General features: G+C 38.1%; 1 protein-coding gene across 1 annotated transcript in view; it reads right to left on the bottom strand.

Moving 5' to 3' along the window:
* The window catches only part of frmpd3 (FERM and PDZ domain containing 3), a 532,412-nt gene that overhangs the window by 5,828 nt on the left and 499,223 nt on the right, over window positions 1-27,361 (bottom strand). Inside the window, exons 16-17 of the mRNA XM_043705300.1 lie at window positions 21,504-21,639; window positions 7,243-8,199 (exon numbers count right to left, since the gene is read on the bottom strand). Coding sequence (XP_043561235.1) covers window positions 7,243-8,199; window positions 21,504-21,639 — 1,093 coding nt within the window. The remainder of the gene's footprint in view (window positions 1-7,242; window positions 8,200-21,503; window positions 21,640-27,361) is intronic.

Here is a 27,361-nt window from a genome sequence, read left to right as displayed (position 1 = left end):
TTCTCTAATAATAATAGATCTTTTGTTCTGTAGCCTTTTGTTTTGTAGCCTTCTTTAGTCTTCAGGTTGGCTCCTTTTACATTTTCACAAGGTTACTTCCACTTTCATTCTTATTCTAATTCTGTGATGCACCGTATACTTTATGTATCTCTGGTTGGTGCATGCTTCTAGTGAGGATGGTGTATGTTGTGATACATGTTGTTGCTGAGTGAACCTTTTTCGCTGCTCTTACTGCACATTGGTAACAGGAAGAAAGGGATATAAGTGCATCAGCATACACCACTGGCATGATGTTCTTACAAAGCAATATATAACATACTTTTCAGCAAACAGCATTAATTGATTCAATTGAAAGAATTGCACAGTTAAGGTACATCATTTCAGTTGCACAGACCAGGAAGTGCATTCATTTTATTCCGGGTTTCATGTCACCAAAGCTCTAAACTGATATCCAACTGATGATTTGTATTATTGTCTTCACGAGGGAGTAAGCAGATTGGATTGTGAGACCTTTCAGATATTTGTACTTTGAGCCTGGACTTGTAGTCCAAATTTTTCTGTATGGACAAAAAGATTATATATTGAATGGACATTTTATACTGCATATTCTAGCTGGTGGGACTGTTTTACTGTCTTGAGTTTGTGTACCGACAGCGACTACAATGGTTTGCCAGCTCAGATCCTGAAGATAATTTTAACTATTTGGCTGAGGCTTGGCTTTGTTTTGAGGTTTTGTTGTGGGCTGACTGAGAGTCCCTCTGTTCAGGGTATGTCCTGAGTGAGGCTACACAATTACCTCCACTTCAAGTGGTGTTCCCCAACCTCAGTCAGCCTGGCAAGGGTGTTCACTTCCATTGGAATACCCTGTAACACATATGTTCTACTTGCCGCATTTTCTAATGACAAAGCCAGTTGTAGTGCCTGTTTGAAGTCCAGGTTTCAGCTAGTTAGCTGCTTTTGCATAGGTATATTATTAACCCCACATACGAAATGGCATCTCAGCAACTCATTAAGGGTTAAACCAAAGTCACGTGCCTCTGCCAGTTGTCTTAACCTCGTCAAAAATTCTGTCACAGATTCCCCTGGCTCTCGAATTGCCAAATAAAACCAATAGTGTCTCAGAAATAGAGGAGGTTTGGGTCCATAATATTCCTTAATTAAATTCATCAACTCTTGAAAGATTTTAATATTTATTGCCTTAGAAAATGTTAGGCTCCTAATAACTAAAAAAAGTTGCGGGTCTACAAGCTGTCAGGAGAATTATTTGTCGCTTTTCATCTGTCCCAAAGTAATTTACCCAGAAAAATAATGTATTATTTTCACATATTGGGCCCAGTCTTTGATGGCAGGATCAAACAAGTCAAGCTACCCAGATAACAATATGATGCCAGAATTGCTGACCCCAAGATGGCTGTTGCAAGTGAATTTCTTCAGGATCATATCATTTTCTCTCATTGCCACTGAAATAACTTCACGGAAGCCAGTGTCCCATCACTAAGTCACCCTTTATTTACATATGCATACTGTTTGACACTGGTCCAGCTTCATCAGAGCTAGCTCTCAGTGTGAGCAGAACCTCTGACACTCCTGCTTATATCTTTGAACCAGGGCTTCCTGATTGGACCAGATTAACACCCCAATCAGGGAACTCAGATTCTGAGGACCACCTGGTTAACTTCATTACAATCTCTACAGACCTTGTGCTAGTTAAGGTGCCAGGCACATAAATTACAGGAAAGGTAATTTTTTAAGAACTTCTTTTACTGAAGAGCATTTGAAATGCTCTGGTGTTGAGGTAAGCTTCTGCTTTGCAAAGTTTGTTGTAGGGACAGTAGAGAAGCATATTAATAGTGAACTCAAAACCTGCAACAGGAGGAGGCAGCTATGGCAGAACCTCTTGGTCTGCAGTATAACTGGAAGATGGAATAGATTGTGGAGAAGGCAAACATTGCACAATGTTCCCTGCAAATCTGGAGTCACTAATCTCCATGCTTCTTGACAGTGACATGGAGGCTGTCTGGTAGAACTATAATACACTCAGCACCTCAGTGTGTGAGGCCACCAGTTATCCTGTATATCACCCTATCAAGATCCTTATTGGAGTACTCTAAACCTCTGTTCTGTGACCTGACCCACTGCTGAGCTAGCAAGAACATCGTCCTTTACTCCTGGCTTAGCTGCAGCCTAGTTATGTCTGAGGATTCACCACATTCTGATCTCAAACATGAACTCACTTCCAAGATATGCACAATATCTGACTTGATATCTTTGAGTATTAGATCAAGTGATAAATGTCTTTATTACTATGGTGCTGTTTCTCTCTTGTCCTTCTTGGGCTGCTGTGGCTGAGCAGATAGATGGCTGAAAGCAGGAGTGGAATGTGGGTGTGAGAAACAGGGATACATTAGGAAACAAGACATTCATGATCATAACATCAGTAGCTTTCTCAGTGTGTCTGATTACAGAATGAAGGTGAGCTGGGAGTAAAGGCATTAAGGACCAACATCATTAATGCTCTCAGTGATTCTGGACAGCTCCGGCTCCATAATATCTGGTCCAATGTTGCAGAGAACAGTTTCTGCATGAAGCGCAAATATTCATGGTGCCATTGGTTTTATTCTACTCTCTACTATAATGTACCACCTTAATTTGTGACAGACTGTGCAGAATGTTGAATGGCACTGTGTATGATTTTCTTGCCATTGTTGAATAGCTGGAGATATGTAGGCAAAGAAAGGTGAGTCAGGTGGGTGAGTAAGGCTGAGGTGGAGCATCTGGCTACTACATCTTGAGTACCAGGGAATGTTGTTTGTTGATTGAGAGGTGGATATCATACATTAAGCAGTATGAGAAGCTCATAGAATAATTCATTCAAAATAACAGGTGAACATACATTCATTGACAGTGACTATCTTTGTGAGATCATTAGACATATAGTCAAGTTCTTCAGACCAATCCCTGAGGATTGACTGATGTTCTGACTTCCATACAGATTCCTCTGGACTTCCTAGCCCATTACAGAATGAAGGCATCTCTCATCCTGCATAACTCTTCTACCAAGGGGCAACAATGGCCTAGTGATATTATTGATGGATGTTAATCCAGGTAACATTCTGGGAATCTGGGTTCAAATCGTGCCACAGCAGATAGGGCATTTGAACTCAATAAAAATGTGGAATTCAGAGTCTAATGATGACCATTGATGATTGTTGGAAAAACTTATCTGGTTCACTAAGTACTTTAGGGTATGAAACTACTATATTACCTGGTCTGGCCTACATGTGACTCCAGACCCACAACAAAATGGTTGACTCTTAATTGTCCTTTGGGAAATAAATGCTGGTGTAGCCAGTGATGCCTGCATCCCATGAATGAATGTATTAAAAAAAAATTAATGCTTCGAGTGCCACATGCACCACCCTAAAATTCTCTCTTTTTCCTGGTATTTCATTTTTCATACTTTCAGTTCCAGTAACTCGTTGTAACTTTAAGAAAAGCAGCTAGCTTAATCACACTCTGCAGTCCATCACTGTACCATCTCTGCTGAATACAAAGATAATGCAAATAGGATGCAATAGCCAGGAACCCACTCACACTTATGCTACAATCTGGTAAATAATGTTGAAACATTAATTTTGTGAACCAGCAAAGGCAAGTCACAAACTGCTAAAAATGAGGCAGATGAATTTCTAGTCATTAATGAGAAAAGGGATAATGAAAAACACAAGTTAGAAGTAATATGAGAAGTAAAAAAAGAACATGGGTCTCGTGGAGGTAGAAATGGCGACAACAGAATAATTGCCAACAGCTGTCTGAAAAAAAAATGAGAGGCATGTTTATGACCTGAAATCATTGAACTCAATGTTGATCAAAAAATCTGTAAAGTATGTTATTGAAAAATTGTACTAATCTTCAAGCTTCTGATCAGCTTCATTGGAACTGAGCAGGAGGCCAATGGTAGTGTGAGAATTAAAATGACAGGTTCATGCAGACTGAGAAAAGGTGTTTGACAAATCAATTACTCAATTTGTATTTGGTCTCACCAGTTTAGGGAAGGCCACATTTAGGAGAGTAAATTTTGGGTGGTGTTACACCTGGAGTGAGTTTTTGGAATCCTAGGTAATGGGAAGAGAGAAAATAAAAAAACAGATGTGGCATTGAGGGGATGTTTTGGGAGATTGAGGAGTGAACAAGCAGAGGGAACAGTCACTTTGGAATGCTGAAGAAGCAGCTACAGGGAAGGTGGGTTCAGTGGTGGCACCACATCAGAAGTGGCAGAAATGATGACGAGTATTCTGATGAATGTTGTTTGGTGAGGTGGAAGGTGAAAACAAGGGAATCCCTAATGTGTGTGTATTTAAGGACTGCTGGTTAGTCTACTGAATTCCAGTATATAAGATACTAGAGGATTCCAATTCAAAGGAAAACAACATGCAGAGAGCTGCAATCTTGATGGATTGTTTAATGCTTTGCTGCTGAGTGCAACATATTTACCAAAAATTGCTTTTCTCTCTCTTCTTCCACAGCTCCCCTTCCCTAGATTCACAAATACCCAAAAGCAGAGTGAACACATTTTTGATTCTTTCTTGGGACAAAAGCATGACTGGCTAGGCCAGAATTAATTGCTTGTTCCTTCGTGACAATGACAAAGAAGTGAAGAGTTACTTTTTGAATTCATGTAGTGTTTGAAGGGAGTTCCAGGATTTTGACACACCAAGGGAATGGTAATGTAGTTCCAAGTCAGACTGGTATGTGGTTTGGAGGGAAATTTCCACGTGGCAGTGTTCCCATACATCTGCTGCCCTTGTCCTTCTAGGTGGAGAGCTCATGCATTTGCAACATTCTGACAAAAAAGCCTTTCTGATACGGCTGCCACTGTGCCTTCATGGTGAAGAGAATGAATCTTGAACTGGTGGATGTAGTGCCAATCAAGCTTACTTTTTGCAACCTAACCTTTGAGTCAACTAACTTGTGTTTTCACAAAGAATAGTGACTAAAATTGTAATATCAATTTCACTAAACAAAGAATGACTAGGAATAATGACATTTCATTATTAAAATTCTGTTTATTCATTCATCTATTTCATGTTAGTCTACCTAGTGTCTTTCCTTGGTCATATATTTTTCAATCTATCTTCCATGAAGACTGGAAATAATGTTTTAAGATTATTGTATAATAAGGTTTACATATTACAATTCTCAGTTAACGCTAACATTTAACTAGAGATTGAGAAGTAAATGTTAATTCATTTATTGTAAGGGAACACACCTGCTTTCAGCACTGATCATGTTCTACACTTCAAAGAGTAGCTGGTACAAAATTGTAAAAGTGTACAAGTAAGCTGTGTTTTCAACATAATAATTTTCATTCTTCAATGTAGCATTTTTCTTCAAGCTTCACAACTTTCTTAAATGAGTAATTCACAGTTCTATAATGATTGACTTTGTTTTCATTGCCAGAGCAATGACTATCAATGCTTGTTTGACCCTCTGAATAGTAATGGTCTGGCTTTCTGTATGATTATTGTTTCACAATATTAATTATGAACAGTAGACCTTCATCAATGTATCTAACTTTCCAATATTTACTTTGTTCCTTCATCGTCTTCTGAAAATGTGAATGTCCAGCTAGAATAGCCTGTAACATGCTATTTCTATAATCTTTTTAAAAAGTTGGCACCTCAGTTAGTAAGTGCATTCTCCAGATTATTCTGAATTAGCTCTATATTTAAGAGTTCATTTTAGTACATCCAATGCAATCCATTCCAGCCTTTAATTGCAAGTTAATTCGAGCACAGGGATAAATGATCCTCAGGAATAGACAAGGAACAAATGTTTCAACTGTGCAGGGTTTTGTTGAGACTACATTTGGAGTACTGCATACAGCTTTTGTCTCCATATTAAAGATAGTACAATAGTTAGCAAAGGTTCATTACATTTGTCCTTGAGTGAAAGGGTTGTGCTATTCTGAAAGCTTGAGTAAATTGTGTTTATATTCTCTGGAATTTAGAAGAATAAATGGCAATCTTATTGACATACACAAGATTGTGAAAGGGATTGATTATGTGGAGCTGAGTGATTGTTTCTGCTTGGTCAGGGAGTATAAGAGGCTCATCATTTAGGATTGAAATGAGGAGAAATTATTTCACTTAAAAGTTTGGGATTCTTCAGAATTTCCTACTCTGGAGAGCTGTGAATACTCCAACTTTGAATGTGTTTCGACCTTTTGTTAGCCAGATACTTGATCTCTCAAGGAATCAAGGGATATGGAGAATGGATGGGAAATTTGTATTGAAGGCCAAGGTTAACCATGATTGTTTTGAATGGAGGTGCAGACCAGTCCGGCCAAATGGTCTATCCAGATCCTATATCTTGTGTTCCTCTGCAGGCACCAAAATGTATCCATCATTTAACTTCTAATTACACAATATTACTATATCTCACTAAGCAAAAGATGCTTTCATTCTATATAATGCTAACCACAATTCTTTCAGAAGAAAGCTAACATGCAGAAGCTCTACATCAAATCCAAGGAAACCTTGACTGATAGCATTGATGAATATCAGAAAAATTCTGTAATTTACAGATGAAAGAAACAAAGCTGCAGTCAAAAAGACTTCCATATAAACTATTAACAAATTCAGCGGAAGGTTTAGCAAAACAAATGATGTTATGATGATGTGATGAATTATACTGAAAAATTATACTATTTAAATGCCATTAAAACCCAGATGCCAAATAATGCTTGTAGCGTTGTTTCCTGGGATCATGCAAACTTCACTGCATCTGAAGCCATTTGAAGTTGCAGCTTCCATTATGTGAAATAAGGTTTGTAAATGAAAATGCTCCCTGTAATAGATTTCACCAGAATGTCCTACTTAGGGGAGAATCCCAACTGTACTAGTGGTAACATTGCTATTTTTTCAGTATTAAAGGAATTCATGGTTATTGTCTCAGATGGGAAAAGCGGATATTTTGAAAAAAAAACTCTCCCTCAACTTTGATTTTCCTTGTGAATGTCACTTGCAAATACATTTTGTAAGAATGTTTATAACTAAATCCTAAAACACAGTAATAGCTTGGTGTGATGAAGCTGATGCTTGACCAAGTATGAGGAGAGTTTGATTACTTATTGCCAATCTTGTTAAACATATTGTTAAACAGTAAATTGTAATCTGAATGAAATTCAATTTTGAAACTTGAAAGCTTTGAAATTCAACCAAAATCTGATAGTAGTGTTACCTGAACCTTCTTGTGGTTGACTACGAGGACACTCTTCAGCTGCAGCTAAAGCTTCCAGGGCTTGTAGTGTAGAAACCAGAGCATCATCCAGTTCCTGGGCTCGATGTCTGACAGTCCTTGTTTGAACACCATCAATTAGTGATACTGGGATGTCATTGAAGCGTATTTCACATGGCTGTTGACTGGATATGGGACTTTGACTGGTCCTTCGCTTAGAGTCATCTTCATCTGAACTATTATCCCTGAAACCTGGTGGAGGAGCAGCCAATGTAGGAAGTAGAAAATGGCATTCATCTCCATCTTGTTCCTCATCACTTCCTGGCAGAGGGAGAGTTGTCAGGTCGATAATGCCATCCCGGTAATTGCAAGAGTTGAAACATTTCTCTGTACTGCTTCCTTTGGGAATAACATTACTTTTCATTTTGACCTTACAAGCATCACAAAGCAGGTCATCATTTTCTGTGATAACTATGGGAACGATCTTAGCACTATTCAATTTGGATAGTTGCACTGGGATTTTTGGACACATACAATTATGGCGATCAGTGGCGTAAGCAATTGCCATTTTCATCTGGCTGTCTAATGTATTAGCTCTCCCCCTGCTCAGAAATCCTTGAAACCCAGAACCATTCTTGTCAAAGTTGCTTTGTCCAGTTTTCGAAGTTTTCGGCGTAGGATCAGACTTTGTTCTTGGCCTTGACTCCTCAAAGAAGACGAGGTTTTCATTAATATCGATTTGATTTTCAAGTTCTTTTCTTTTTTCTTGCATTTGTAAAATGTGAAATCTTAACAGATTGGACTCTGGGGTGCTTACCATCAGATTGCATGGAGTCTGAGACTCATTGCTGTGTGAGAGTTTGTGAGGACAACCCATACCTCTTCCCTCGGTTTTTAGTACAGGACCTGATGACGAAATAGCCCATTCTGGTTGCAGAATGTTTTGTATATTTCTGTGTTCTGTTAATGAAAAGGAAAAATATCATCATCTTCAATAATAAATTCTGCTTTCCTTGTCTGTTTGAAAAATATTTGATATATCCTTCTATTTGAGAAAGAAGAAGAGGTGAATTTAATCCCTATTCCACCTAGCAGAATTTGAGCAGGTAAGCAGTAGAAATCAATTGAATGACTTTCCATGGCAACTTCACTGTATTCCTGTCATAATGTTGACAGGAGATCAGCGGAACTATTTAAAAAAGTGCTAAGACCTGAATAAATGTATTCATGTCCTAGCCTTACCCCTGGTCCTCACCTTAGCTGGGAAATCCCAGCCCATGAAGTTTTCACTCTCCCTTGTTAGGCCCTATAGGTTAAAGGCACAGGAGTAGTGTGGGGTTCCTGCTTCACAGCATGATTAAGATCTTGATGTTAGACTACAGATTGATACAATATGTGTATTGGCTTTCAGTAGGGTTGAAGTTGGCCCTGTCAAGGGGAAAGGCATGTCCAGAAGGGGGATTTGACCTAGATACAAGAATACAGGCATGGATTATTTTTTAAATGGTGACTGTGTGGAGTTTGCACATTCTCCCCATGTCTGCGTGGGTTTTCTCCGGGTGCTCCGGTTTCCTCCCACAGTCCAAAGATGTGCAGGTCAGGTGAACTGGCCATGCTAAATTGCCCGTAGTGCTAGGTGAAGGGGTAAATGTAGGGGTATGGGTGGGTTGCGCTTCGGCGGGTCGGTGTGGACTTGTTGGGCTGAAGGGCCTGTTTCCACATTGCAAGTAATCTAATCTAATCTAAAATTTGTAAAGCGAAAGTACAAAGGGATCTGGGAGTGCTAGTTCAGGATTCTCTAAAGGTTGATTTTAAGGTTGAGTCTGTGATTAAGAAAGCGAATGTAATGTTGTCATTTATATCAAGAGGGTTGGAATGTAAAAGCAGTGACGTACTTCTGAGACTTTATAAAACTCTGGTTAGGCCTCAATTAGAATACTGTGTCCAATTTTGGGCCCCACACCTCAGGAAGGACATACTGGCACTGGAGCGTGTCCAGCGGAGATTCACATGGATGATCCCTGGAATGGTAGGCCTAACATACAATGAACAGCTGAGGATCCTGGGATTTGTATTCATTAGAGTTTAGAAGGTTGAGAGGAGATCTAATAGAAACTTATAAGATAATGCATGGCTTAGAAAGGGTGGATGCCGGGAAGTTGTTTCCGTTAGGTGGGGAGACTAGGACCCGTGGTCACAGCCTTAAAATTAGGTGGGTCAATTTAGAATGGAAATGAGGAGACATTTCTTCAGCCAGAGAGTGGTGGGCCTGTGGAATTCATTGCCACCGAGTGCAGTGGAGGCTGAGACGTTGGGTGTCTTCAAGGCAGAGATTGATAAATTCTTGATCTCGCAAGGAATTAAGGGCTATGGGGAGAATCCGGTTAATTGAAATGTCCATCAGCCATGATTAAATGATGAATGGACTTGATGGGCCAAACGGCCTTGCTTCCACTCCTATGTCTTATGGTCTTATAAACAAAAAAGGACAATTTCTTTTCAGAAACTATTATATTTTATACATTGGAAGCCAAAAAATGGTGAAATATGGAATTGGATTGAATTGTAAAACCTCTCTTTCAAATGAAATTTTTAGGGGCAGTGGGTGGAAGGCAAGTGACCAATTGAGCCTATTGCATTTTGGGTGCATGTTGGCTCCATGCAAATGAGTTGTTCTTCCATTACACTGTCAATGTTGGTAAGGTCAATGCCAAAGGGTACAATACATAGCATAACATTCTGGATTAAATCCTACGCATTTTGGGGTTTTGTCCACTGGACGTAGATTTCTACAAAACTCTGGGTTTGCAGTTTATGTCATTTTTTATGGTGAAATGTTCTACTGAGGGTGATGTGCATTTTCTTAATATACATAGCTGGATTAAGAAGCAGCATAATTAAGGAAGAATACTAATACTACATATTTAATATAAAAATGCACCTTAATATATCCACCTATGCATACCCAAAATTTCCAAGTATTACATGACATATTTCACCATTATCAGAAGGTAAACCTGAACCAAACCTCAGCAATGCCTTCAGGCTAAAACTAATGGAATGGCAGTTTTACAACATTTGTAAACACCCATGTGTATAGCATACAAATGCATGTGAAGGCATTACATGTTCATATTGATAAGTATGAAATGTGTGTAGCAAACTCACTTCATTTTGTATTATATTAATATATAATTCTGAACTGCAATAAATATGGATGTCTGCACAATATTTCTGTGAATAATTTATCAACCATCAATGGCTCATTTCCAAATATTTGCTGCATGATTAAGTTAAAGAAGCAAGACCTACAAAATGAAAGAAAAACAGCACAAGTGACAGAATGTAAATAGGTTTAAAAACTTCAGCATTCTTATATATTCAATGTGGATTTGAGAAATTGAAATTAATGGTAATGAAGCCATGCATGACAGAAATTAGATAAATACTTTTCTTTACTTCAATGGCCATATAAAATTTGCAGGTACAATACATATAGTTAAAAATCATCATACACATCATTGTCTAATACTATACCTGTAATCATTGTTACAGTTAATTTCAGTTTCCATCATTACTTTGTGGTTAAACCACTTCTGTGTATGATTGCCAAACATTTTAATATTTTTCTTTGATTCTCTACAATATTTGCATTTTCGTGGAAACCCTAGTCATGATTTAATACTGTTTAAATATCACCATCAAGAATATTAAGAGAATATTCGTTTATCATGATCTGGGCTAGCATCAGAGAGAGTATAGGGTAAGACATTTTCAGAGAATTGATTAGTTGACTCGTCTTCTATGGGAGGAGAAGTCTGGATTGGGAATCATGTTATTAACAGAAGAATTAGATGTTCTGCCAATCTTCTCACATCTTTTATCACGATCTTCCACTTCACCCCCAATGCCAAAGAACATTCATTGCAAGAACTTGGAATTGCAAATAAATTGAATGAGTTCAAATTAATGTAGTAACCAGATTGACTGGAAAGCCAAAGAGCTCTCTCATGCATTTTTAATCCAGAAGTATAATATTACATTGGATGACTATGGGGTGGCATTGAGTTATAGTTTGGTGCTGATGGCAAGGATGGTCAACTAATGAAAAAAAATGACTCTTGACTCATTTTGACAGTTTGAGTTGCTTATTCCAAATAAAGGAGAAACTTGTCAATGTCGGGGTAAAATTTGAAACAAACCTCATGCCAAATATCAATGAACTATCATGTTATGTTTTAACTGTCAGATGATATTCAAAGTTTGTGAGAAGATTTGTAGCTCGGGTGCTCGTTGTTGTGGTTCTATTCGTCGAGCTGGGAATTTGTGTTGCAGACGTTTCGTCCCCTGTCTAGGTGACATCCTCAGTGCTTGGGAGCCTCCTGTGAAGCGCTTCTGTGCCGGAGGAAAGATCACAGAAGCACTTCACAGGAGGCTCCCAAGCACTGAGGATGTCACCTAGACAGGGGATGAAACGTCTGTCAGCTGATATTCTTGAATCTGAAATTTGACCACACTTGAGCTAAGGAATTACAATGTCAGATTATTTTGCCCATTAAGGCTCACCTTTTTATAGTTATAAAGTCTTCAAAATTTTGAAGATGCCTTGCTGAAATAAGAAACTTTTCAGAGAGCTTTAAGAGATCTAGTGTTTTATTCCTTTTCACATCTTTTAATACAAAGTTGTGTAGCTAATTTGAGATTGTTGACTTGTACATAATTGACAACACTATCAAATTACTGATTGAAACATAATTATAATAATACCAAGAAATCATTATAAACTGCACTTTATTACAGTCAACTACTTAAAACAACTTGAATCATCTACATAGAATGCAGATGAACTGTTTTTAAAACATTGGGATTCACCTCAGTCTGACTCAAATATTCATATACCTAACTTGTAATTTGTAAATTTTTCTACATTGTTTTTATTGACTGAATAAAAGAAAACCAATTTAATCACTCAAAATACATTAAACTAAAATCATCTGCCTTTTAAAATCTATGATTAAAGTTAATATTGGGTAATGCTCCTGCAAACCACTGACTGTAACATTTATTATAGGTAGCTTGCTTTGTGAATATATCAATTAGAACTGTTTGGAAAAAGAGAAAAGGAATGTGCGTGGAAGCATATTGTTAGATATATTGGAAATAAATAATTGTTGCAATCCTTTCTATAGTTATATGATTTTAACCCAGATTAGTGACAGGTCAAGTTGTCGTTCGTTTAAAGTAAACAATTAAACTTGTTAGAATAGAGTTTTACAACTGAAACTTAATTTTAAAAAGTTGCTCTTTCATTTGGAAGTCAATTTTTGAATCTCTGGATGTTGTATCACTCATACATTCAGACAATTATGAGTATCTTTGCAGTTATAATTGTCACATGATTCAGAATTTCCTATCCTTCTTGGTGGAAGATATATAATGGCAAAGATTCTATACTAGGATGGCCTGTAAATTTAAGACAATTGCATGACATCAGAACATGTGAGTTTCTGGTATAAAGGCACCAGCTTCATCTTCAGTCCCTCTCTCTACATAATGGTGTGTGTGTAATCTGTCAGTTATATGTATGTGGTACACAGTAACAACAGTATGCAAGGACACAAACTGTGATATTGTAGCTTTGTAAGTAGCTAATGTTTCAAATAATCTTCAAGATATCTGACTCAGCAGAACAACTATCTGTAGTATATTTTATTAATAGTTAATAAACCACAAATAGCATTATGGTAGCAGCAAATGGGCTCTAAAAGCTGGTTGTGAAAGCTATTTTGTGGCAGTAAAGGATGCTAAAGCCTGAAAAGGTGATAGCAGAGTGGTAGTTATGAAAGGTTTTTTTCCCTAACAGTCAGCCATCAATTTGTTTAAATTCAGAGCTGAAGTTAAAATGACAAACTGTACAGAAGCACTGTAAACTCTCTGCCTTTCTCTCTATCCTTTTCCAAAAAAAAAACAAAGGGAAGAAACTGCTGATCCAATTTTTTAAAAAGGGAATTTTAAATGGTCCTAAGAGGACAGCTCTAAGTGCTTCTAAAAGAAAATACAGCATATAAGTATGAAAAAAAATACTTACATTAATAAGGCTTACCTGTGTTCAAACATTAGGCTAGTCTGCCATTTTCTTTTTCCAAATTTGCATAAAATTTTTTAAAAGTCCACATTATTGTCATCTCTCCTTTTGTTTTGGTGCAAACACTATTTACAGGCAAAACCTGCCTCTAAAAGTCTATAATTTTTAAAGGGACAATAATGTAATATAAAAATATCCTCATAAGCCAACAAAAAATATACAAAAGCTCTACACACGAGACAGATTCTTACACCATATTTTAGACAGCATAAAGCTAAACAAAAGAATGATTGAAAGCAAGCATCTAACCATGACTGTCAGATAGTCACATTTTGCAAGAACTTCAGTTACTTAAGCAAAGAATCAATCTTTACTTTCTGAAACACAAGATAACTGTCAAAGAACAACAGACCTTTAATCATCACTCTACTGACATGCATGGATCTCCACGTTATTATAAATCCATCAGGTGCAACACCAAAGATTCCAAAGGTTAACATCAATCTCTTACATATTTGTTACAACCATGCAGAGCAGCAGCAAGCAAGGTGGATAATCACCAGGTGCAACAGGTCAAAAAAGGCCATTATCAGCCTGAAGGCATCCAACAGAACCCCAAGTTGGTATTTTAATTCTGATCATTGAGAGACAAGCTAATAACTGTTCAAAAATGTAATCTTCAAGAGCAAACAATTCATATTCCTCTTAACCTAATGCTGGGACCTGCTGGTCCATAGGTGATATGGGCGCCAACAAAAACCAAGAGACTCGTGTATGACTTCAAATATTGGTCCAGCATTAATAAAGCAATTGCTGAACTTATCAAGCTGTGAGAAATATGTCAATTCCATCAACCTCAACCATCAAGAGAACCTCTCCATCTGCACAGGATTCCTCCTGAATCATGGTGCATGATTTAACATGTTCAAGGATACAATTACATTCTGGTGACTGACTACTTCACTAAGTTCCCTTTAGTGTTGTGAATCAAAAATACCAGTAGTATAACAGTTGTTGAAACATTGACTGCCATATTCAATATTGTGGTGTACCTCAACAAATTGTGTCTGACAGTGACACACAGTACACCAGTGAGTTCTTCCAAAACACATGCAAGAAATGAAATGTTCAACATATCGCCTCTTCTTCTCATTACTCTCAATAGAGTGGTCTTGCAGAATACACTGTTCAGACCAAAGAATCCATTATCATCAAATATAAAGTGACTTGCTAACATTTTTGAATAGTTATGTTAAGTCTGTGCTATCCCTCTAGGCAATAGCTTACTATATCCAGCAACACTTCTGTTTGGGAAACAGATCTGCATAGCTCTTTTTTGACTCTCACTACACAGCCATATGTGTACAATGCATTGTTGGAAAGAAGGGAGAAAATAGTTCAAGAACATAGAGACAATCATTCAACCCAGAAGCAGCACAAAGCAGACACATTTCACATGAACAAACTGATTTATAGAAAGCTATTAGATCATTGCATTCAGCTTAGATCATATGACTTTGTCAAGAAATGGTCAAGATTTGTGAAGAAATAGACAACATATTTAAACTGCATATCATCAACTACCTACCACATAGGATCACTACTTAGATACTGAAGATATTATGCCAGGAAAAATCCATCCATCTCCATTTGCAGCAACAGAGCATGTCACAGAGTGAAACTACTTTAACATGTCATCATCATAAGGAACAGATCTGGTCATGTTGTATGTCCACGAAAGTGCAATCTGAATGTATAGAGACATTTAGGAATATGCATCCTTATACATATCCTTCTCCATAAGTGTTGTTTCATGTAATACCTCCCAGACTAGACTGGAGTGTGTACTTAAGAGAGTTACATGACATCACAACATCTAATGTTCTAGTATAAAAATTCTTGCCTCATCTTCGGTCACTCTCTCTGTGTAATGGAGTCAGTCAACTGTGTGAAGTGTACAGTAATTTCTATATGCAAAATCCAAGCTGTGTATAAATCTCTTATTGTATCCTTGTAAATTATTAGTGTTGTAAATAAATTTCAAGATAACTTGATTCAATTGAATGCAATGATCTGTATATTACATGGTCAAAAATATAGTAAAGCACAAATGGCATCAGAAGACTTTATAACAAGCTGAGATTTGCTGAATGGAACTAACTTATCTCCCTTTCACTGGCCCAGTGCAGGTATATTGGTGAAAACAGGGCAGATGCTGATGTTGTTTCTGTTTTAGGATAGGATTATTTTGCAGTTTCTAGATTTTGAATCTTCGCAGCAACTTGAAGGGAAACTCCCATAGCTCAGAAGAAAGATTCAGTTGAAAACTGCAGAAAGACAACATCGGTAGGTAATTTTTCTGGATATTTTTAACCACTCATGCATCTGCTTTCTGACCAGAAAATCCATGCTGATTGTAAATTGCCATTTCTATCCACACTCCATGGGAACATTCTTGAGTGAAAAGCTATTTGTCTAGTATTTTTGTTAAGCAGCACTAAAATTCTAGTGGGAGAGAACAATGAGAAAAAGTAAACTAATTTCCTTGATCAAAAATCAGAAATATGGAAATACTCTATGAATAGCTGCATCTGTAGAGAGAGAAACCAATGGTTTCACAACATGGATAGTTTTCAAATTGTGAAGATGGGACTTGGTCTCCACAAGGACTCTGCAATTCTCACTAATATTGTTATGGACAGAGGCATCTATGGCAGTAAAGCTCAGATCAACTCAGCCTTTTCTCTTTGTTGGTTCCACTGCAGATCTATTGCAGCAGATACATACTTCAGGGTTTGCTCAGTAGTAGTGCTATTGAGTCACTCCCAGTAGTGGATCGTGAAGTCCTCCTTCCAGAGTTTTTTTTCCCCCTTGTTACCCTCAATGTGACTTCCAAATGATGTTCATTTTGAAGGACTACTGATTCATTAGTTGAGGGAAGGCAAAAGATGGAAACCAGCAGAAGATTTTCTTTCCTATGTCTGTATCAAAGAGAGGTTTATCTTTGATTGAAATGCAACTGTTGGAAGTGAGCCTTGATTTGAATATCTGTTGAGAATAGGTACCCATTTGTGGCATTCAGTGTTTTGGTTTAACAATAGTGAGATTCCAAATTTATGAGCTGCATGATCAACCTGCTTGAGCAACTCTACACCTGTCAAAACATGTACACTATGTTGCAATTACACTTTCCTATGCACAAATGTAACATGCAAGATGTTGAGAGGAAATGTTATTTAAGATTTGCAATAAAGTATATGTAATGAATAGATCAATGCAGAAATTGCTTTATTCCATCACAGGTTGCGACAGCTAAATAATAAGTTATCACTTTCATGAAAAATTAAGGGAAAAAAGAGTTTGCCAGAGTTAAATGCACCAGCCCATGTAATACAACATCTTACAAAGAACAAAGATTGTGGTTCAACTGCTGATTGATATTGTGATGGGGTTAGCAGGACTATGGCAAGACTGTATATTTGGCTAGAAAAGAAAAAAATCAGCCAGGAATATTCAGCTTGGCCAATATTCTGTGTTCCCTGTTGGAAGGGTGCATGTGTGAATAGCAATGAGTACAGGGCTAGGCTCAGCTGTGAAGCACCCAACTGTGAAGTAGCCTGACAATATTCAGTGTCAGGCTCACTGAAAGAATAGCCACTTTGCAAGACATATCAGTGAGTGGCTGATGGCTGGAATTTTTCCAAAGCTTGTTTCAATATTTTATCGAGGGATGGGAGATGTGAAGCAGTCAAATGCTAAGATCTTAGCAGAATCTTTTGGAATACTACCTTTCTCTTCCAAAAACTGAATTTAACTGTCTCACCAAAACTGTTTCCTCAAAAACTAACTAAATACAAATGCTTGTGAAGCAGTGTTAACATCTTAAGGTTACAGGTTTGCAAATATTGATAGAAAATGGGGTCAGAGTTACAAATTTTATGTTTTGGGAATGTGGGCAGTGGAGTACTGGTGGAGTTAGAACAGTACTCTAAGTTGGTTAGCTTCAAAGTATAATTTGTGAATGTATTGCAGTTACATGACATTCTTATACTCACTGCACCTTATTAATAGTGGAAATAAATGAATGAAGTATCTATATTTATTTCACTCATCATGTCAACACATCGAAAGTACTTAATAGCCAATGAAGTATTTTTTACAAATAGTCATTGTACTTGGGTAATATACAGAGTAGCCAATGTTTGGACAACATGGTGCTATAAACAGCAATGTGCTCTTTGTCACATAATCTGTTTTAGTGATGCGGATTGAGTGATAAACATTGGACATGAAATGAAGCAGAACTGCTCTCCTTCAAAACAGTGCCATTCGAACTTTTGCATTCATCTGAAAGGGCATTCCAGGCTTGGTTTAACACTTAATTGAAAAACAGCATCTCAAACAGTACACCACCCTTTCAGTATGGCATCTCTCTCAATAGACACAAGTGCAGATGTAGCCATGAATAATCCTCTTGTTTTCTTTGTTTTATCTAGAGATATTTTTATGTACCTCTGAACATTTCTTGTAACCACCAAATCACCCAAGTTACTTTTCTTTACTTATACCCCACCACTAAATCACCCATGCTTCTAATAATAAAAACCAAGCACAGTCCCTTCAACAAATGTGAGGAAAGGTAGGGAGATAGGAAGGGAATTAAATTAAAATGGAGCTGGATAGGGAAATTGGGTACATCATCCCCTGTGGTGGCCACCTCCCTCTGAAAATTTTGAGGCCATTGGTGGACACTGCATTCTCTGTCTCCAAGGACAGATGGACTTGAAAGTAGCCATGGAAGAGAGACATGCATTCTGGAATTGTCAGTCCCTCCATGGCCTGCTGCCTGGACCAAGTGATGGAAACTTCAGGTAAAGCCAGAAGCATGTCTGTCCACTGCACTGGATGCCAAAGATCAGAAGCATGGGGGCTGAAGTGTAAATAAAGTAACAAAGGATATTTCAAATAATTGAAGTGAGTGTATTGCCTCCCACAGGCAACATACACATGGTCCACAGATTCCACAGCATTGCAAAATAAACAGCTCGGTTAGGAATCTGTGAACCATCTTAATATATGGTACTTGAGACTACTGCATACAACGCCCTCCACCCAAGGTTCCTGATGGAAAGCAGGAGAACTCTCACATAGAATGCCCTCCGCTGGGGATACCCACTGCCCAATGACAAAATAGAATATGAAGGCAAGGCAAAGGAGAAGATGTGAATGGTGTACAGTGGCAGCCCATATAGGAGAACCCACTGAGCCGGAGTAATTTAGGTTGCGGAAGTTTTTGGAATCTGAAGCCGATATGCACAGGAGAAAGAACACCACACACCTGAATATCTTCCACCAATGCCAGATGTCTGATCTGAGCACCACCATTTTCAGGTAAAGAATGACATTGGCCATGAGCAAGACATCCTCCCGTTGCTACATTTGTTAACTCTGTGATAACATCAAGCTCCGGCCTCGACCCGCCAGTACATTCTGGATTGTGCCATCACTTGAACCTCTGATGTTGAAGGTATGGATTCCTGTACACCAATCCCAGCAGTAGAAAGATACGGTGTAAATCAACCATGTGTCAAACCTTGATCAGATACTTGTAAAAGACAGGCATTGTCCTGAGGGATACCTGCAGAACCTCACAGTGTATACGTAAGATATGTATACCGTAATTGCAGTTGTGTATCTGGTGGAAGAAATCCATCACCAGGACTCACAATGTGGGAGGAGGTTTGATGTAAAGTTAATGCTGCAGTGTGTGAAAATTGAACTTTGTCATCTCGGTGCAGATGAATATCAGCCTCTGACCAGAACCTCTGCAATGACCCAGTGATGTTCTTGTCCCAGGAGATGTTAACCCACACACTCTGGACGTTCGATACAAAACTGGGGGGCAGGTCAAAAGCACAAGCTGGTACCACAGCACGGAGGTCACCAACTGGTGTATGACCAGCACTCAACTCCTGTAAGATGGCACTCAGAGCAGCTACATCTGGCACCCTAAATGAGCTAGAGCACCTCAATAGCCAGGCACTGGACAGTGGTATCATTGGTATTGAACTGCCAACCTAAAGTTCATAGTCGCTAATTCTATCATGTTAGATATTTTTTAATTGACCTGTTTAGTGATGTTATTACACAGTCTGAAACAGAAGGGACTGGAACCTGAGTCTCCTGGTAGGGACACAACAGTGCACCACAAAGGCTCTATCAGCCTTCTTTTCAAACAACAAATGATTAGACAGGCCCTGATGGAACAAAAAATATAATCAAACAGTTAACAGGAACTTTTAAAAAATGAACAGCAACTTATTGAACCAAAGTAACATTATCTGGAGTGATGATGCACCCATTCCCAGTGGTGCTCAACAATCTCTCAGGCCTGTACCATGCTGTTGCACACCACATGTTCCCTCTCAATAGAGAGCCAAGTGCAGATGTAACCGCAACAATCCTCTTTTCTATTTTTCTTAATTTGATTAAAATTTCAGTATTTGCTGTGGTGGGGTGCAAACTCATGTACTCAACAAATCAAGCTTGAGATTCTGGATGACTAGTCTAGTGATATCATTACTACCTTTCACCTATTTTTCCTAATCAACCTGTTCAGAGGTGCTATTACACATCTCTGGACCAGGTGGGCCTGGAACCTAGGTCTCTCGGTTCAAGGGGAGATGATCACTGCACCATAAGAGGGCCTACTATTACCTTTCATTCATGATTAAGGCAATCCATGATTGTTTTATGGCCACCATCACTCAATCAAACTCAATCTTCTTTTCCATCTTGGGTTAACAGCCTATTTGGTTAACAGTGATAGAAGATGAACCACTAGTAAGCGTTAATGAAAAGAGGTACTTGTCTTACCAAGATGTGGTTTACTGCATGATAAAACAGGTACAATTTAGATTGGCTAAAAGGACATAATAGCTAAGTCTATAAAATAATGACGACACATCTGTCACCATTAGGATTTTAAGCTAACGTTCTCTTTTCTGCTCCCAAGAATATAAGACATCTGGTTGGAGAAGTTTAATGCAGTCTCCAACATTTATCCTTTTATCATCATGTGTTCTGCTGCTTGCTCATTTGCTTAAGGCTTTGCAACTGCTGACTGAGTATTTTTAAAGCAGTAAAGTGTATAAAACTTAAAATGCATTTGCCCTCTGGCACCTTTTTCTCCTCGGTCCAACAGATTTTCCAATATTGTTACCAAGCTGTATTTAAACAATGATGCCACCACTGCCACCGTGTGTATGGAGCTGTGGAACCAACTACAACCATAGTTGATGTAAAGTGCTTCAGTTAATCCTCCTGATCTAAGCTTTAACAAAACGTTAAAAGCTATGAATCACTTAATTGGTTGTTTATTCATATATCATCACTAAAACATCACAGGACAATGATGACACATTTGTTTCCATTGGGATTCCATCGAGAACTTGGCTCATCTATACTCAACACAGAACTGTATGATGTCATTAGATTGGGTGGGACTTAATGTAAACTCCAATATTAACTCTTCAAAAACTATTACATGTTCCAGAGGAATGGGATTCATCTTTGGGGTGATGGCTCTTTCACTTTACCATATCTACCTTCTGTCTACATTGCATTGTCGCTTAACACTGTCACACTTGTACAGTACAAAAGTGTTGACAGTATCGATCAGAGTCATTTGAGGATCTGTTATCTTGTATGATGTGGTGGACGCACTCATAATTTGGATGACTTGACTGCTTCAGACCTAGATACATTGATGGTCTTATCTTTGTAAACATATTACATTTATATTGTGTCCGGATAGGCTGCTGAATTGTCAACCAAATCAACTGTCTTCAGCATTCTTGACTGAGAGCATGGATTGATGAGTAAACAGCTACAAGTATTGCAAGCCTGTACTGTGGTTGACAACAGAATGATTTAAACATTTGCAAGTGTAAATGTTCTTATAGAACAATTAAATCAAATAGATAAATAAAGGGGAAATCTCAGATTGTGTGATTACATTTGCATTTAAGAGGGCAGTGTTTGGATCAATTAGTTTCATTTATTCCAATCATTATGATAAGTAACCACAGAAATCATGTTAATGAAAACTTTATCAGTAATTGTGACTGTAGTCTGTAAAGTAATTTCAGGATTGAAACTTTTAATGTACCAACCATACCTGCCTTATTCACTTGTGGTTGAACTTTGGCACTACAGAATATCATCTTCTTTGCATCAATGAATAACCGGTAATAACCTGCTATCAAACAAGCGAAGTTTACAGCTTCAGTTGATTCCATTAGCAACACGATAGGCTGAAAAAGAAAGCGTCAAGATTAATGTTGCAAGTTGTCAGGAATGATTAGGACGGACTTAATAAAAATGGCCCTGTTGCTAGCACAGCATCAGAAAGTCTTTCAAGTTGCATACATAATTGCACTACACTATGTGGTATTGAGTTGTGTTAATCAGTAAAGTCTGAGATTTAATTACTGGTCTTGACCGCACTCAATTAACCCAGGGGTGCAGGAGTAGAGATCCTAAATATTTCTGAACCAACCTGTTCGGAAATAATTATTACCTCTGGAGCAGATGGAACTTGAAACCAGGCATCAACAGAAGTTGTACAATTGATCATATCCTCAGAATCAATAAGGAAATATATCAGCCATTGTTCCTTAAATTGAGGTCTATTGAGTAATAACAAATGCAATGTGTGTGTGTGGACAATTATGAGAGCATGCTTAAGCTTGGCTATGATGGGTACTGGATATAACTTATCATTTCACTAACTTGCCAATAGCCATTGTTCATACATAACCAATGACCACATGGAAGAAGTGTTGAATGATATGATGAAGAAAAAGAGAAGTAAAGCATTTTGCCTGTTGATGGGTATATATGGCTACCTTTTGATAGGTATACCGAGACCAAGAATATATATATAGAGTTATCTGGGATCTTAGCTGCTTACTTCATCAATATCGATGGAAAAAGGAATATGAAAACAGTAGACTGATAAATACAGATGGTCTGTTAAGTCTATCTCATTCAGCCAGGTTGTAAGGTGGTAACATAACTTGTAAAACTCCCTACCTGCCTGCAACCATGTCAGAATGCACTGAAATACCAGTGAATGAAGGGCTTATGCCTGAAATGTTGATTCTACTGCTCCTCGGATGCTGCCTGACCTGCTGTGATTTTCCAGTGCCATACTCTTTAGTCTGATTTCCAGCATCTGCAGTTCTCACTTTCTCCTCCCTGAGATACCAATGGCACTGGCTGTATCACGCAGGGCATAACAAGTTAATTTGTTTCCACTTCCGGGAGACAAATTGCTTGTCGAAGGGATACAGGTATCCACCACAGAAATAACTTTACAATTGCTCCTTTATAATTGTATCACAATTTTATTCCATTTTAGATACTATTCTCTTCAGAGGCCCAACATAATCCTGACCTGGACTCTGGCTTACGTCCATTTCTTCCTTTCAGAAGCCTGGTCGGTAAACCTGGTTATAAAATATCACAGATGAAATTTTGATCCTAACAGAGAAATATGTTAAAACACAGAAACAATTCATTCAGTCTAATAAGGTCTATTTATTCTACAGTAGTAGTCAGTTAGCAGTTAAGAAGGCGAATGGGATTTTTGTCTTTATTAGCTGACGCATAAAATTTAAGAGCAGGGAGGTGATGCCTGTACTGTACAAAATGTTGTTTAGCTCACAGCTAGAGTATTTTGTGTAGTTCTGTAATCCATATCACAGAAGGGATGCATGGCACTGGAGAGGGTCCAGAGGAAATTTACCAGGATGTTGTCTGGGTTGGACAGTTTTAGTTACAAAGAGAGATTGGATTGGAGTTCTTTTCCTTGGAACAGAGGGTACTGAAGGGGGAGCTGAGTGAGATGTATATAATTACGAGGGGTCTAGACAGAATAGTCAGACAAGAACCTTTCCCCCTAGTTGAGGGATCAATGACCGGGGGCATAGACTTGTAGTAAGGGCAAGAGGTTTAGGGGAAATGTGTGGAATTTATTTTCAGCCAGAGGATGGTGGGAACTTGAAATTCATTGCCTGTAAGAGTGGTAGAGGCAGAAAACCTCAAGATATTTAGAAGCACACTTACACTGGGAAGACATACAAGGCAATGGGCCATGTGCTAGAAAATGAGATTGGAATAGTTAGGAGGCTTGTTTTGACTGGTGCAGACTAGTTGGGCTGAAGAGCCTTTTTCTGTACTGTAGCCCTTCGTATCAATGAACTGCTCATTGTCTATGTCCTTTCTTCTCCTTTTCTTACATCGACCTAACCAACCTGATCTTGAATGACACTGCTGCAGTTTTAGCTGAGCTGTAGTTGCAGACAGTTGTGGAAGTTCAGGGACATTTAATTTCTACATCAATCACTCACTCTGGAAAGGAATTCCACAGCCTTACAACTATTCAATTTTAAAATAAATTAGCCTTTTTATATTAATACTGTAAGCATTCAGACAAATTGAACTTAAGGTCTTTAGACCATAAGACATAGGAACAGAAACAGGCCATTCTGTCCATTAAACCTGTTCCATCATTTAATGAGATCATGGCTGACCTAATAACCCTCAACTCCACTTTCCTGCCTTTTCTCCAGATTCTCTGACTGATTAACATCTATCTCAGCCTTGATTATACTTAACAACCCAATCTCTAAAACTCTCCATGGAATACAATTTCACTGCCCTTTGAAAGAAGAAATTCCTTCTCATTGTTGTCTTAAAAGGACAACTCTTTATTCAGAGATTATTCCTTCTGGTCCTAGACTCTCCCAAAAGGGGAAACAACATTTCTGTATCTAACCAGTCAAGTCCTGAAGATCTTTCACATTTCAATAAAGGCTCCTCTCATTCTTTTAAACTCTGAGTACAAATCTAACCTATTCAATTTCTCTTCCTAAGTCAGTCCATCCATACCCAGTATCAGCTCAGTGAACCTGCCCTCCACTGCTTCTAATTCCAGTATATCTTTCCTTAGATAAAGGGCCCAAAACTATTCACAGTATTTCAGCTGTGGTCTAACTAGTACCTTGTATGGTTTTAGTAAGACTTTCCTATTATTGTGTACTATTCTCTTTGAAATAAAGGCCAATATTCCATTTAACTTCCCTATTGTTTGCTGAACTTGTGTGCTAGTTTTTGAGATCTTTGTACAAAGACTTTCAAAATCCTTTCTGCAGTAGCTTTTTGCAGTTTTTCTCCATTTAAATAATATTCAACTACTCTATTCTTCCTGCCGAACTGCATAATCTCACATTTTCCCACATTTATATTCCATCTGTCAAATTTTTTGACTTCTAGCTAACCTATCTATATCCATCTGCAGACTCAATATGTCAAAGTCACCTCTTGCGTTCCCACCTACGTTTGTGTCATCCACAAACTTGACAAGAATAAATTCATTTTCCACAACTAAGCCATTAATATATATTGTAAATAACTGTAGACCAGCCTTGACCCTTGTGGCACTTCACTAGTGATAGACTGCCATCTTGAAAATGCTCCCCTTATCCCAACTTCTATGAGATTGTCATATCCTCGATCCATGCTACGGAGACAGCTCAGTGGTTAGCACTGTTGCTTCACAGCACTGACCCTGTTTGTTTCCACCCTTGGGTGATTGTCTGTGTGGAGCTTGTACATTCTCCCTGTGTCTGCATTGGTTTCCTCTGGGTGCTGTGGTTTCTTCCCAGTGTCCAAAGATGTGCAGGCTAGGTGGATTGGCCACGGTAAATGCAGGGTTATGGGGACAGGGTGGATCTGGATGGGATACTCTTCGAAAAGTCAGGTACGGACTTGATGGGCCAAAATAATGGCTTCCTTCTGTACGGTAGGGATTCCATATTACCTCCAACACCAAAAGCTTTTATCTTATTAAGTTACCTAATGTGTGGGACCTCATCTTCTGAAAATGCTGAATACATTTTATACATTCGTTACTTTCCCTTTATCTAACCTGCTTGTTACTTCTCAAATAATTCCAATACATTTGTCAGGCATGATCTCCTCTTCATGAAGCCATGCAGACTATGCTTGGTTAAATTATATATTTCTAAATGCACTGCTGATACATCCTTTACGTTTTCCCAAAACAGATGTTAAGCTAACAGGCTTATAGTAACCTTTTTTTTAAATCTCCTTCCCTTTTTAAGTAAATTATATATTGGCAGTTTCCCACTACTCCAGAATTTTTCCAGAACCTAAAGGTTATTGGAAGATGACTACTAGTGCATCCATTATCTCTGTAGTTGCTTCCTTTAATATCTTACAATGCATCCCATCAGGTCCAGGGGACCTATTGGTCTTTAGCCCCATTAGTTTCCCCAGTACTTTTTCTCAAGTGGAATGGTATCTATTATATTTATTTTGTCCTTTTTTTTTCCCTTGAATATTTAGGATTTTTGGAATACTATTAGTGTCTCCTATCGTGAAGGCTGATGCAAAGTGTTTATTCAATTCCTCTGCCATTTTCTGATTCCCAATTGTTGTTTCCCAGCTTTGTTCTCTAAAGGGCCTACATTGACTTTGGTCTCTCTCTTCCTTTTTAAATATTAAAATAAGCTTTTGATGTCCATCTTGACTTTACTTGTGGGTTTGCACTCAAAGTTTATCTTCTCTATTTTTTTTTATCTTCTGTTGGTTTTTAAAATTTTCCCACTACTCTGGCATACTCCTTGTAGTGATTGTAATGAGGTTAGCCAGGTGGATGTCATAGAATATGTGTTCCCTGATTCAGGCTGTTAATCTGGTCCAATCAGGAAGCCCTGGCTGACAGATTTAAACAAAACATCCTGGCACTCAGAGCTCTGAGAGAGCTGGATCAATGTCAAGGATTCTCCATGTGTAAATAAAAGGTGATTTGGTGACAGGATTCAGCCTCTTTGGAGTTACTTCACTCCTAATATTTGCCACATTATATGTCCTTTCTTTTAATTTGATGCTTACCTTAACTTCTGGGCCTAACCATAGTTCACTTATCTCCTTCCAAGAAACCTTTATTCTCACTGGGGTATATCTTTTCTGTGAATAATGACTATATTATTAAATTTCTGCCATTTTCCTCAATTATCTTTGCTGCCAAACTCCTTTCCCAGTCCATTCCAGCCAACTCTACCCTCATACTTTTGTAATTACATTCATTTGAGCTTAGCACAATTCTGATCCAAGTTCCTCCATCTCAAATTGAATGCTAAGTTTTATCATATTATGGCCATTGTTCCTGGGGAATCTTTTACTTTGATACAATTTCTTAAATTTGCCTCATTACACATTACTTTATTGAAAATAGCTTGATCCCTGGTTGGATCCAAAAATTGTGCTAGTAGCTTTCCTGAATATAAATTCTTCCTTGTGTCTACTCTGACAAACTGACTAATCAAATTTACATGAAGGTTAAAGCCACCAAGAATTCATAGACTGTCCTTTTTACAATCCCTCATTACCTCATGATTTATATCACTGCGACCAAATTGCCTGTCAGGATCTGTAGACTACTCTGATCAGTGTGTTGTTCTCTTTGTAATTTCACATATATATCCAGTTAGATTATACATCTTCAGCTTGAAGATCATTTCTTGCTCTAATACTTATTCCATCCTACACTAACAATGCTATTCCACCACCCTTTCCTTCCTGCCTCTCCTTTTGAAGAGTCACTTACCCATGAATATTTAGTTCCTAGCTTTGCTCTACTTCTGACTATGTCTCCATAATAGTTTTTAAATCATAACCATTTGCTTGTAATTGTGCTATCAATTAATTTGTTTTGTTTTATATGCTATGCACAAACCAGTAAACAGCCATTAATTTTCTCTTCTTACTATTCCCCCACTCCCATCCCTTGACCCTATTTACTGCAGTTTTTCTGTGATTGTACATTCTGTTCCTTCCTCACCCAGTCTGGGTATCATCATCCAAATCACTGTCCTGTAATGCTGTCATATCCTCTTGCTTTCCAATCCCCTACTAATTAGTTAAAACCTTCTCAACAGCAATAGT

The sequence above is a fragment of the Chiloscyllium plagiosum genome, chromosome 15, assembly GCF_004010195.1.
Source record: "Chiloscyllium plagiosum isolate BGI_BamShark_2017 chromosome 15, ASM401019v2, whole genome shotgun sequence".
Taxonomy (NCBI): domain Eukaryota; kingdom Metazoa; phylum Chordata; class Chondrichthyes; order Orectolobiformes; family Hemiscylliidae; genus Chiloscyllium; species Chiloscyllium plagiosum.
Note: the sequence above shows the minus strand (reverse complement) of the source record. Positions and strands in the feature narration are given on the sequence as shown.